The sequence below is a fragment of the Musca autumnalis genome, unplaced genomic scaffold (assembly GCF_047663935.1).
Source record: "Musca autumnalis isolate F117 unplaced genomic scaffold, ASM4766393v1 scaffold_2, whole genome shotgun sequence".
NCBI lineage: Eukaryota > Metazoa > Arthropoda > Insecta > Diptera > Muscidae > Musca > Musca autumnalis.
In genome coordinates this window covers 22,938,652-22,953,175 of record NW_027411755.1, presented here as the reverse complement: position 1 = coordinate 22,953,175, position 14,524 = coordinate 22,938,652, and the positions used below count along the sequence as shown (strand labels likewise).

At 34.6% G+C, this 14,524-nt stretch overlaps 1 protein-coding gene across 2 annotated transcripts; it reads left to right on the top strand.

Annotated features, from left to right (window-relative positions):
• The first annotated feature begins 4,532 nt into the window (after window positions 1-4,532).
• Window positions 4,533-13,882, top strand: LOC141392241 (uncharacterized). 2 transcript variants are annotated; one of them, XM_073965192.1, is made up of 2 exons: window positions 4,533-4,607; window positions 12,953-13,882. In XM_073965192.1, the coding sequence occupies exons 1-2, from the start codon at window positions 4,603-4,605 to the stop codon at window positions 13,623-13,625; spliced, it is 678 nt and encodes a 225-aa protein (XP_073821293.1). In that variant the 5' UTR covers window positions 4,533-4,602; the 3' UTR covers window positions 13,626-13,882. The 2 variants fall into 2 exon arrangements, with proteins under 2 accessions (XP_073821293.1, XP_073821294.1); XM_073965193.1 differs by lacking the exon at window positions 4,533-4,607 and adding an exon at window positions 5,106-5,247.
• The last annotated feature ends 642 nt before the right edge of the window (window positions 13,883-14,524 follow it).

Below are 14,524 nucleotides of genomic sequence, written 5' to 3'. Positions count from 1 at the left end.
TTTAAATATTCAAAAAAAAAAAATCCACTTTTTGTTGTTGCCTGCAAAAATTTCTTTAAAAATCCACATTTTGTTGGTTGCTTTGTTTTGAATACCTTTCATCCCATTCCAACGAAAACCACCACCACGAACTTTGCCTTGACGTTAATTTGAAATATGCAAAACACGTTTAAAAGTGTAATTTAATCGCATGTTACGCTTTGTTAACAAAATCTTCTACGAAAGAAATGTAACTCCGTTACAGTTGTGAATCATGAATTTCATGTGAATTTTAGCATCCGCTTTAGGAAGAATACCATCCAACCAAACTCTTGCCCACCATAAATTATTCCGGAGTTTTGGCCTAGCTTACAAAACATTTAGAGCTAAGGTCCCAACAAATTCAAGGGAAAGCTGTTGATAAATCTATGCTGGCTCGCCTCTTGCTTTGCTTGCCGGCCAGCAATTCCGCTGGTTACAAAACTTTGCCACCAAAATTCCAAATTCAATTCCTCTGTGTCATTCATTTGCATTGTTAGAGTGTTGACGTTTCTATGTTACTATTACGTCCAATTAGTTGACAATTTATATGCACTGCACTACTTTACGTTGGAGCGCTATGATGGTGTACGGCCTGCCTACTGCCAACACCAGAGGTAGACAGACGTAAGAGAAAGCAAACGAGCGAGCGAAAGGTAGCAATGTCACAATGTCCTGATGATGACTGTAGGCAAAGTTAGTCCCTCCAATGCAAACTTCAGTGGTGCTTTGCTGGATATGAAGAGGAGTATGGCTCTTGTCGTCCTCGTCATTGCTAAATGAAATCAAATCAAATGCAATTGAGAAAAGTAATTTATGCAGAGTAAATTGAAGAAAATTCACCTTTGCTACCGTAAGGTAAGGAAAATAGCATGTAAATATTTAGCATTAGGGATGTGTGGATGGAAACCGGATACAAATTTGAAAGGAACAACTTTTTAAAACTCACAATATTTTAATGCTGAAATTTTCCTCGTGTATGTATTTAATGGCTAACCGGTTTTTCGAAATATGCTGCACTTCGTCAACCCACCATCACTATTTCCGTGACTGATACCCTGTGTTAGTTTGATTAGTTTTCAGGTATCAGCAATTCATGAAATCAAAATTCAAATAAAACGTTTCTTCCACTTCTTCTTAACAACAAATAAAACGTCATACGATACGGCTTATTCGCTATAGGCCTATACCACAACAACAACAAATGACACAAAAATGCAAAAATTGGAAATTAATGCATTCCTTAGATACAGTTTTTTTCCACGACATGCATATTCGTGACAAATGCAAACAACTGATTTTATGTTTGCCAGTATTGAATATGAATTGAATTTCTTTGGAAAAGTTTTTACAAATTGCTGGTGGTAAATTGATTTATTGGAATTTTTGTTGGTTGTTGTTACATTTTAAGAGTTGTTATATTTTAGTGAATGGTTTGGCTATGATTTTAAAGATGAAAAGTTTTTGTTTTGTTCATTTTATTATGAAAGCGTTAAGAGGTTTTGAAAAAAATATATATATTTTATATTTTTTTTATATTTTATATTTTTTTTTTTCAAAGAACATTAAAGATTAATTTAAAAAATTTAAAGAACAAAACGTGGATTTTTTTAAAGAATATTTTTTCAAGTCAACAAAAAAAACGAGGATTTTTTACAGAATATTTTTTTAAGTCAACAACAAAAAACGTTGATTTTTTAAAGATTATTTTTTAAGGCCAACTACAAATCGTTAATTTCTGAAAGAATATTTTTTCAAGCCAACAACAAAACGTGGATTTTTTTAAGAATATTTTTCAAACCTACAACAGAACATGGATTTTTTAAAGAATATTTTTTAAACAAGTAATGAAACGTGGATTTATTAAAGAATATTTTTTAAGCCAGTATGAAACGTGGATTTTTTAAAGAATATTTTTCCAAAGCCTAATAAGACGTGGATTTTTTAAAGAATATTTTTTCCAAAGCCTAATAAGACGTGGATTTTTTAAAGAATATTTTTCCAAAGCCTAATAAGACGTGGATTTTTTAAAGAATATTTTTCCAAAGCCTAATAAGACGTGGATTTTTTAAAGAATATTTTTCCAAAGCCTAATAAGACGTGGATTTTTTAAAGAATATTTTTCCAAAGCCTAATAAGACGTGGATTTTTTAAAGAATATTTTTTCCAAAGCCTAATAAGACGTGGATTTTTTAAAGAATATTTTTCCAAAGCCTAATAAGACGTGGATTTTTTAAAGAATATTTTTCCAAAGCCTAATAAGACGTGGATTTTTTAAAGAATATTTTTTCCAAAGCCTAATAAGACGTGGATTTTTTAAAGAATATTTTTCCAAAGCCTAATAAGACGTGGATTTTTTAAAGAATATTTTTTCCAAAGCCTAATAAGACGTGGATTTTTTAAAGAATATTTTTCCAAAGCCTAATAAGACGTGGATTTTTTAAAGAATATTTTTCCAAAGCCTAATAAGACGTGGATTTTTTAAAGAATATTTTTCCAAAGCCTAATAAGACGTGGATTTTTTAAAGAATATTTTTCCAAAGCCTAATAAGACGTGGATTTTTTAAAGAATATTTTTCCAAAGCCTAATAAGACGTGGATTTTTTAAAGAATATTTTTCCAAAGACTAATAAGACGTGGATTTTTTAAAGAATATTTTTCCAAAGACTAATAAGACGTGGATTTTTTAAAGAATATTTTTCCAAAGACTAATAAGACGTGGATTTTTTAAAGAATATTTTTCCAAAGCCTAATAAGACCTGGATTTTTTAAAGAATATTTTTCCAAAGCCTAATAAGACGTGGATTTTTTAAAGAATATTTTTTAAAAGCCTACTAAGACCTGGATTTTTTAAAGAATATTTTTCCAAAGCCTAATAAGACCTGGATTTTTTAAAGAATATTTTTCCAAAGCCTAATTAGACCTGTATTTTTTAAAGAATATTTTTTAAAGAATATTTTTCCAAATCCTAATAAGACGTGGATTTTTTAAAGAATATTTTTCCAAAGCCTAATAAGACGTGGATTTTTTAAAGTATATTTTTCCAAAGCCTAATAAGACGTGGATTTTTTAAAGAATATTTTTCCAAAGCCTAATAAGACGTGGATTTTTTAAAGAATATTTTTCCAAAGCCTAATAAGACGTGGATTTTTTAAAGAATATTTTTCCAAAGACTAATAAGACGTGGATTTTTTAAAGAATATTTTTCCAAATCCTAATAAGACGTGGATTTTTTAAAGAATATTTTTCCAAAGACTAATAAGACGTGGATTTTTTAAAGAATATTTTTCCAAATCCTAATAAGACGTGGATTTTTTAAAGAATATTTTTCCAAAGCCTAATAAGACGTGGATTTTTTAAAGTATATTTTTCCAAAGCCTAATAAGACGTGGATTTTTTATACAATATTTTTCCAAAGCCTAATAAGACGTGGATTTTTTAAAGAATATTTTTCCAAAGCCTAATAAGACGTGGATTTTTTAAAGAATATTTTTTCCAAAGCCTAATAAGACGTGGATTTTTTAAAGAATATTTTTCCAAAGCCTAATAAGACGTGGATTTTTTAAAGAGTATTTTTCCAAAGCCTAATAAGACGTGGATTTTTTAAAGAATATTTTTCCAAAGACTAATAAGGCGTGGATTTTTTAAAGAATATTTTTCCAAAGCCTAATAAGACGTGGATTTTTTAAAGAATATTTTTCCAAAGACTAATAAGACGTGGATTTTTTAAAGAATATTTTTCCAAAGCCTAATAAGACCTGGATTTTTTAAAGAATATTTTTCCAAAGCCTAATAAGACGTGGATTTTTTAAAGAATATTTTTCAAAAGCCTACTAAGACCTGGATTTTTTAAAGAATATTTTTCCAAAGCCTAATAAGACCTGGATTTTTTAAAGAATATTGGACAAATTTGAATTTGCCATCATTTTTTATGTAGACACCTTAATGAATTTGCATTTAGATGAATTTGTATTTAACTGAATTTGTATTTAACTGAGATTATATTTAAATGAATTTGCAATGTATTGTTATTTATATAGTCATAGATTAATTATATTGAATTAATCGTATTGAATTACCACCGTAGCTTTAAGTTTGTGAATTATTATATTTAGTACTTAAGCTTATTGTGAATTTTAATAAGTAGTGAGTACTTTCGTCAATTTTATCATTGTACTAAAAATTGAACGAAAACCCCAAACCTATAGTTCATAAAACAAAAAAGCCACCATAGAACTTCACTTGTTATCCAGCATTAAAACGGTGAGCATCCCCTTCTCTACTCTTTATACTCTGTCACTTCTCTTATTATTTAGAATAAATACTGCCTACGTTTTATAACGTTTTTCGAACATTTTGTTTTTTTCATTTCACGCTTTACCCACAATATTATTTCTCTTTTGGTTGAGAAATAATGTTGTTGCAGTTGTTACATTTTTCCTCATAAAAATACAGTCCACTGGGTTTATTGGATTCTCGCCGTGTCTGGAAGTCGTTCTTTACTCCAATCACTCATTTTTATTCATGGTCCTCCGCAACCGTCACATAAGAAGCAGTGATCTTTTCTAATAAACAGCAACAACAATGAGGTAACTTCATCATACATACTTCTCGTACATACATATATACCTCCGGTTTGGTAAGTGATACAACTTTTTTATTATTCTCCCCATGAGTGAAAGCCAAACACAAAACATAGTGAGAAAATTCTGTGCGAAGTGCTAAAAAATATCATATACATATATCCCAAAAGAGCGAAAAGCAAAAATCAGAAAATTTTACATACGAAGCAACGAAAAGAATTGCAATATTTTGCAAAAATATACATACATATACGTACATACATACCGACATATGCAAGTGATTTGTGTTTGGCTAAACATAAAAAAATAACATATTTAACTAACAACAACAAGTCATATATCAAAGAAATAGTACAGTGTGTGCAAAAAGAAGGTGTTAAACTTTGAAAGTTAAAGTGGAGAAAGTTGGTGGAAATTGTGTTACAGTGTGTGTGTGTGAGCGGTGAAAAAGCTGTCCGTCCGTATAAAAGTGAAGTTATATCGGTAAAAAATCTTGACATTATTGTCTGTCCGCAGAGTAGTGGTGCGTAGGTACAAAAGAGGTCAGTGAACCCGACAGTTAAATAAGTGCAAAAGAAGAAGAAGAAGAACGGCGTCCCTAGTGTACATAAAGAAGAAGGTGAACAGTCGTAAACTGCAATAAATAGTAAATATATTTACATTTATGTACAAGATAAATAGATGCACATACATAACTACACACTTCTCACACAATATATGCGAAACAACACACATTCAAACGCACGTACACACATAAACATTTATTTTTCCTAAAATATTCTTTTACAATTTCCATTTTCCATCAAGAAATAATTACACTAATTTCACATTAAATCACCTTATACATTCTTTTCAAACGCACTGTACTAATACAATATATACGGTCTTTTGACGCTCACTATACAACATAACAAAAAGAAAATATAAAACGAAAGGAAGATAACAAGAAATATCAACAACAAAACGCATCATTACCCATCAAACGCACAGCATATACCCATCATATATACATACACACAAGCATACATACCTACATTAATAGCGGCAAACAGCTAAAGCGATAGCTGAATATTCTAACTACGTTGAGAGGCGCCAATCCAGCGCTGTAGTTAGAATAGAGAAACATAAAAATAAGAGAAAACTATTTTGTTGTTGAATAAGGGGAAGTAACCCAGTCAACCAAAATTATAATTTGCAAATTTATGAAGTTTCATCGCATAATCAAAATTAACAATATTTGACTAACCTGCATGTGTAGTATTTTACATACATATTATATACATTTCTATATATATACATATTTATTTACGATTTTTACAAGGGTTGCCATAATGCAAAAAACTTTTAGTTTTTTGTGGTAAGTGAGATTTAAAAATATTCTCAAATATTTTCATTTTATGTCTGTGCGAAAAGTGGCTAGTGAATTTGTTGGCGAATTTACTGCCCTTTTTTGATAAATTTTTGTGAAAAACAACGACAAATTTGGTCGGATTTAAAATTTTTCTATTTTTTACGGAAATTTTGTCCGTTCCTTTTTCATCAAATTAGTGAAACATTTTATTTCAAAGTGAAAGCAACAGACGTATTACGCACGAAAGAGTTGCCACTAATTTTTTTCTTTGCATTTTGGTCGGGAAAAAATTATTTTGGTCGAATTTTTTCCCATTGAATTTTTAACTAAAATTTTTTTAAATACGAATTTATCGGGGAAATTTATTCCAATTTGGAACCCTCACCCTTACAATTTTGCAAAGATTGCCAAGTTTTAGTAAACTCTTTTTTGGTCGAATTGAGTTAAACTTCTAAATTTTGGGTTTAATCGTTTATTGATTGTTTGGTGCAACCCCATGTAAACCCGAAGTTTCTTCAAAATTTAAAAACGAAAATTTTAAAAAGTTGCCACTTTTTACGAACTGTTGAATTTGGTCGATTTTTCTTGCTGGAATAAAGGGCCAATTTTTTAATAATTCCTTAATTTGTGGGGAAATTTAAGTTCTTGTAGAAAGGTGTCAGCACATAAACACTGGAAAGAGTTGCCAATTCGTCTGGTTTGCGATTTGGCCGATTTTCACTTTGGCCAATTCTCATGAAGTATTTTTCTATTGATAAAGTAAATAATATCTGTGATACTCTGGCTTTTGGTAACATTTTGGTGAAATTGTTCAGAAGTGAACGACTTTAAAAGCTCTTGTGGCAAATTTTGGAGGTTTTGCATTAAACTTTTTTTTGGTCGAATTTGTTGGATTCTAATAATTTGCTGGATTTGTGTAATAATTACAATTATATTTGTGAATTTTTAGGAAAATTTTGGCAAAAGTAACCCCTTTTCAAAGAATTGGTCGAAATTGATTTTTTCGTACTTGACTCAAATTTAATTTTGGTCGAATTTGGGCAAATATGTACTATTGCAGAAAGTTTTAGCGCATTTCTCCATAGTTGTTATTTTTTGCAAATCAAAGTTGATTTTTGTGCGAAATCGAAGAGTTCCCCGTTCGATTTATAAAAATACTAGTAGTTTGGTCGATTTAACAATTTGGTCGGATTTCGATTTTTGGCCATTTGGATACAAAGTTGCTCGGATTTTTTACAGTGGAATACTATTTTTTGAATAGTTAAAGCCATTTTATTCTGAGAGTAGTTAATTTCAACAAAGTTGCTTTGGATAATTGTCCCCGCTCTTTTCATTCTTAAAGGTTATATAGTCACCCTTTAAAACTATTGCTTTGGTTTCGTATTCACCCCTTAAAACTACTACTCTTTCTATTAGCAACTCCCCCTTTCTTTTGTTCGAAAAAGCTTAATTTGTTGATTTTAGCACTCTATTCAAAATGAGTTTAAACGCCTCTACATCCGAAGGTTCAAATAGCCAAATTTCAGACGGCGCTCGCCCTTCAGTCAGTTCCGCACACACATGTCCAGAGCAAAGTAAGTTCTTGTTTGAATGTGACCTTCTGCTTAATTTTTGTACTCAATTCGAGGCTAGTGACATTACTGATCAAACTGATACCGTTTTAGAGGTTAAATTGGAGGATTTAGAAAAACGATGGCAACGTGTTCAAAATGCCTATGAGAATTTAATACTTTCCCCAAAAGCGGCTGGTATCAAAGATTTCAAAGAGAATGCTATGGTAAATTTAAATGCAACCACCGAGGCCTACTATACTGCTAGATCACAGATTTTAGATATACTTAGGATATCAGGTGCAAATAATGTAAAAGCAAGGCAGAGTATTGTCCCTCCTCATTTTTCGCAAGCTATAAATCAAGCCCCCGTTGCAAAGTCAAGCGTCTGTATCAAAGTGCCACCTTGCGATACTGAGGTATTTAAAGGAGGGTACGAAGAATGGCCGTCTTTCCGTGATATGTTCACGGCGGTCTACGCGGATCATCCCGAATTGTCTCAGGCTCAAAAACTGTATCATCTTAGGAATAAAACCAGAGGTCCTGCCGGTGCGATAGTCAAAAGATATCCGTTGTGTGACGATAATTTCAAATTGGCATGGGATGCTCTGAAGGCTAGGTATGAAAATAGGCGTGTTTTGGTCGACAATCAGCTTAAAATCCTATTTAATATCCCAGTTGCCACAAATGAAAGTAGCGAATCACTTCAGAAAATACATTCTACCGTTTCCGATTGCCTCAGTACTTTGAAAACTCTCAATGTAAATGTTGAAAGTTGGGACCCCATATTGATTCACCTCATTTCCACAAAATTGCCAGACGAAACCCTATCTCATTGGGAGCAATCTCTGAAGTCCCACAGAGAGTTGCCAACTTGGGCTCAATTAGATGAGTTCCTTGTAAATCGATTTGAAGTAGTTGAGAGAATTTCTAGCATTTGTACCACCAAACAAAATAACTCTGCCCCTTCTCAGAATTGTAATAGATTCCAAAATCAGCCGTCTCAGAATAGATCAATCACGTTATGTCCACTTTGTAATGGGAATCACGCAATAAGAGAATGTCAAGAGTTTCGGCAACTTACTTCTCATCAACGTTTAAGTTTTGTGTTCAAGAATAAACTTTGCACGAATTGTCTTTCCCCGTCTCACATCAAAATCAACTGCAAAAGTATCAATACTTGCATTATTTGCCACAAATCACATCACAGTCTTCTGCACGTCAACGATTCTTCTTCTCACGAAGATGGTACTGAAAATAAGTACAATCCCAATAAATCGTCTTCTAAATTCTCCACAAAACAAAATTACTCGTCTCCTCAAGAAAAGCCATCAACGTCAAATAAAAAAGGCTCCAATGTTCAAGCTAATTTCTCTGCCAATAATGACATGATACTCCTAAGAACGGCTCTAGTGCAAATTGAACATTTTGGAGAACTGTTCACTGTGCGAGCGTTAATTGACTCTGGGTCTCAAAGAACAAATCAGAAATCTTCTCAAAATTCCCACCATTCGAAGCCATTTTGAAATTTCTGATAAAGAGTGTGATTCTGATAAAGAGTGTGAGTTGACTATTGTTTCTAAAAAGTGTGATGTTCGATTCTCTATATCTGCAATAATACTTCCCAAGGTAACAAAACCAGTGCCAACTGTATCTTTCGAAATTGCAAACCCATCTGATCTTGAAGATCTAGATTTGGCAGATCCACACTTCAATAAGTCCTCACAAATAGACCTCATACTTGGTAATGACGCCGACAGATTTATAAATCTTGAAGGCATAAAGAAGAATATTTGTGGCAATACTTCCGCGTACAAAACTATATTCGGTTGGGTTTTAAGTGGGCCCATTAAAACCGAAAGTGTAAATCTCTTCTCCACCACAATCATTGAGAAAAATGAACCTCAATTAATTGAGTTGTTAAGGAAGTTTTGGGAACTAGAGGAAGTTCCAAATGTGCCAAAAGTCTCCACAGCAGACCAGTTCTGTGAAAATTTTTATAATAAAACCACTTCTCGTTCACCTGATGGACGTTACATTGTTCGGCTGCCTTTTAAGAAGGAATTTGCTGACACAATTTATCTCGGCTCGTCTCGTCTCATTGCATTGGCACAATATACTCGAATGGAAAAAACTTTGTCTAATGATCTTGACTTACGTACCGAATATAACTCGGTTTTAAACGAATATGTCACATTAGATCATTTAGAAGAAACCTCATATCGAGAAGTCTGTATTGATAACAAATACAACTCCTATTATCTTCCTCATCACGCTGTTGTTCGCCCCGAACACAAATCAACAAAAGTACGAATTGTTTTTAATGCATCTCGCAAAACAAAGTCCGGTTATTCTTTAAATGATGTTCTCCATACCGGCCCCACTCTCCAAACAGATTTAACGTCTGTCATTTTGAATTGGAGGAAGTACCCTTATGTCTTCAGTGGAGACATCCAAAAAATGTACAGACAAATACTCGTACATCCTCATGATAGACCCTATCAGCGCATTTTATTCCGTCAAGGTGACGAAGGCCACATAAAAGATTATCAACTTAAGACTGTAACGTTTGGTGTTAATTGTGCGCCGTTTTTGGCGATCCGCACACTTTTGCAATTGGCAAAAGACTCCGAAGACAAATACCCTGATGTGGCAAAAATTTTAAGGCAAGAAACCTATGTCGACGATATTTTATCTGGCAGTTTTTCCATAGAAGAAACAATTCAAAAGCAAAACGATTTGATTGATGTTCTTAAAAGTGCTGGGTTTCCTCTAAAAAAGCTTACCGCTAATGACCCAAAGATTCTCTCTAATATTGAAACGGAAGATTTATATGATTGCGATTTTCTCCGCTTACAGGAATCAAGTTCGACCAAAACTTTAGGTATGAAATGGAATGCTTTCTCAGATCAGTTCTCATACTCCCTTGGCTCAATTTCGACAAAGTCCTCTATGACTGAGCGTATGGTTCTCTCAGCTGTTGCACAATTATTCGATCCCGCAGGATGGATAGCACCAATTATTATTAGATCAAAGGTTTTAATGCAGCAGTTATGGTTAGAAGGTATTGATTGGGACGAAAACTTAAGTCCAGATTCTCAATCAAAATGGAACACGCTCGTCTCTGATTTCCAAAACATATCGTCAATTACGATTCCTAGGTGGATTCAGTATTATCCAACTGATTCTGTGGAAATCCATGGGTTTTCTGATGCGTCCCAAGCTGCGTACTGCGCATGTGTCTATATCAGATGTCAAAACGAAAAGTCAGTTGTATTCTCCAATTTGCTAGTTGCAAAAAGCAAGGTTGCTCCTCTTCAACCTGTTTGTTTACCAAGACTTGAGCTCAGTGGAGCAGTCCTTCTCGCAAAACTGATTAATTATGTTACCTCCACTTTCGAGTTTAACTGCACTAATATAACCCTATGGACAGACTCAACAATAGTTTTAGGTTGGCTGTCCAAACCCCCTTGGTCATGGGAAACATTTGTCGCTAACCGCACGGCTCAAATATTGGAATTAGTTCCAAATGGGGTTTGGCGTCATGTACCCACGCATGACAATCCTGCCGACCTTGGCACAAGAGGCTGTAGACCTCAAGATTTAGCAACCAACTCTTTATGGTTTACTGGTCCCAAATGGCTCACAAATCCCCCTTCTGAATGGCCCAAGAAAAATCCAATAGCTATCCCAGATATGGGAAAACGCGCAAACGTGCAAACTATGGTAGCCGTTGAAGAAGAAGATATGGATTTTTTGAAACCATTTTCAAGTTACCATAGAGCTCTAAGAGTGTTTTCGTATGTATACCGGTTCCTTAACAATTGCTTAAGCAGACTTAGACATCTCACGAAAAATACTTCTCCTCAATTCTCTCATTCTGAAACTTTTGCTGCCAAATATGGACTAATTTATTTCTATCAGCGCAAATTTTATGCACAGGAATGCAAGGATTTAGAAGATGGTAAAGACATTTCGCCCAAAAGCCCTTTAAAATCACTCAATCCTTTTTTGGATCACAACAATATTCTGCGTGTGAATGGTAGGTTGGCCAACGCAGATCTTCCTTATAATGAACGATATCCCATGATTGTCTCTGGAAATTCTCGTTTTTGTCGACTATATTTGTTGCATTTACACTTGTGTTTAGCTCATGCAGAGTGCAATCAAATGTGTAGGATGGTCCAAACCGAGTTTTACATATCTCGCCTCAAACCTAGAGTCAAAAGCATTATTCATAAATGCAAAACATGCATAATTTTCAAAAAGAGACCTTGTACCCAGATTATGGCCCCATTACCCCCAGAAAGATGCGCTCTTACACCTCCTTGTCACATAACTGGTATCGATTTCGCAGGCCCTTTTGAAATCAAAAGTTCCTCTTTAAGAAACGCTCCCATATTAAAAGGCTATGTTTGTTTATTTGTTTGCTTTGCAACCAAAGCTATCCACTTAGAACCATGTTCAGAACTTTCCACAGTGGCTTTCGAGGCGTCCTTTGCTCGATTCGTTGGGAGGCGAGGACTACCCTTACGGATAGTTTCTGATAATGGGAAGAATTTCATTGGTGCTAGTCGAAAATTTCTTAGAGAGTTTTCACAATTTATTAAAGTTGTTCCGAGTGATATTGCTGGCAAATATTCCACCCATGGGTTTGAATGGAGTTTTATTCCACCACATGCACCTCATATGGGAGGCTTGTGGGAATCAGCTGTAAAAAGCTTTAAGCACCATTTCAAACGATTAGCAGGAGCACACAGATTTACGTTTGAGCAATTTGCTACCGTTTTAGCTCGTATCGAAGGTGTTCTAAATTCTCGCCCCATTTCTGCTGTCTCTGAAGACCCTTCTGACATTACCGCTTTAACTCCAGGACATTTTCTTAGAGGTTCCCCAATTATGGCTCTACCCGAACCAATCTCTGAAAATCTATCTCTCGTAAATAGGTGGATTAAACTAAAAGCTATTCATCAGCAATTCGCAACAAGATGGAAAGAGGATTACTTAAAATCTCTACATAAACGCTACAAGTGGAAAAACTCTACTCCCAATTTAAAACCTGACGATCTAGTTGTCGTAATGGACGACTTACTACCACCGAGCGAATGGCGCTTAGGTAGAATCGTAACAACCCATTCTGGTAGTGATAGTCACGTTAGAGTAGCTGACATTAAAACAGCCTCTGGAATAATTAAAAGACCAATTGTCAAACTTTGCTACTTGCCTCTTCTCGATTCAGATACGTAATGTTATTGTGTTCATATCATACTCTACCCTTCTCATCTCTACTCAACCTCGTCTCATTCTCTACTCATCTCATTCTTTACCCTCTAAAGAACACAAAGCTATATGTCTCTATTGAACTATCTCTACTCATTTACTACACATGCATATTACCATTCCCACCCATTCATACCATTACATTTTACTAACAATGTTTTACATTGTAGGTCTCGCCGCAACTCTAGCACTCGGGAACTGTACCAATGTGTAATTTGCGACAGAAGCCATGCCCTTCGGTTCTGTCCCGAATTCATCCTCATGCGAGTTGACGACCGAAGAAAAGTAGTCAGGGACAACGACTACTGCATGAACTGCCTTGCCCGAAGTCATCAAGTCCGAAGATGCCACTCCAAAGTGGTTTGCAAGAAGTGCGGCAGCCAGCACCATTCCATGTTGCACCCAGAGTCCTCCACCGCCTTAGTCCGCCATGAAGATTCAGATGAGGTAGTCAGGTCGACTGTTCATGAGCGACTGTCCTCCCCGAACCGTCAAAGCTCATCCAATAGACGCTCCGGACGAAGAAGACACCATAAGCCTAACAAAACCCCCAGAGGGCAAAAGCGCCCCGCGCAGCATAGCCAACCCAAACAACATCAACAGCGACAGTCACCAAACCAACATCACCAGTCACAAACCCATCAGCCGAGACAACGCAAGCAGCAACGACAACACCAACGGCCCAATTACTACCCAAACAACCGCCAACAAGAGTACCGCCAGCCGAACCAACGCCATAAAATTCCCCACTACAGCCGCAACAATAGCCAAAACCATCACCAAACATATCGCCAGCGTCCAGCTACAAATCCACCCCGCACCAGCGTACTCATGCCCGACTAACTAGTACTCTCACAAGCCATCAAATCACTAGCCGAAGTCATGTGCGTCTCATCTTCAGTTGCACAAGTGCAAGGCCGGCGCCATGGACAAATTTGAATTTGCCATCATTTTTTATGTAGACACCTTAATGAATTTGCATTTAAATGAATTTGTATTTAACTGAATTTGTATTTAACTGAGATTATATTTAAATGAATTTGCAATGTATTGTTATTTATATAGTCATAGATTAATTATATTGAATTAATCGTATTGAATTACCACCGTAGCTTTAAGTTTGTGAATTATTATATTTAGTACTTAAGCTTATTGTGAATTTTAATAAGTAGTGAGTACTTTCGTCAATTTTATCATTGTACTAAAAATTGAACGAAAACCCCAAACCTATAGTTCATAAAACAAAAAAGCCACCATAGAACTTCACTTGTTATCCAGCATTAAAACGGTGAGCATCCCCTTCTCTACTCTTTATACTCTGTCACTTCTCTTATTATTTAGAATAAATACTGCCTACGTTTTATAACGTTTTTCGAACATTTTGTTTTTTTCATTTCACGCTTTACCCACAATATTATTTCTCTTTTGGTTGAGAAATAATGTTGTTGCAGTTGTTACATTTTTCCTCATAAAAATACAGTCCACTGGGTTTATTGGATTCTCGCCGTGTCTGGAAGTCGTTCTTTACTCCAATCACTCATTTTTATTCAAATATTTTTCCAAAGCCTAATAAGACCTGTATTTTTTAAAGAATATTTTTCCAAAGCCTAATAACACGTGGATTTTTTAAAGAATATTTTTCCAAATCCTAATAAGACGTGGATTTTTTAAAGAATATTTTTCCAAAGCCTAATAAGACGTGGATTTTTTAAAGTATATTTTTCCAAAGCCTAATAAGACGT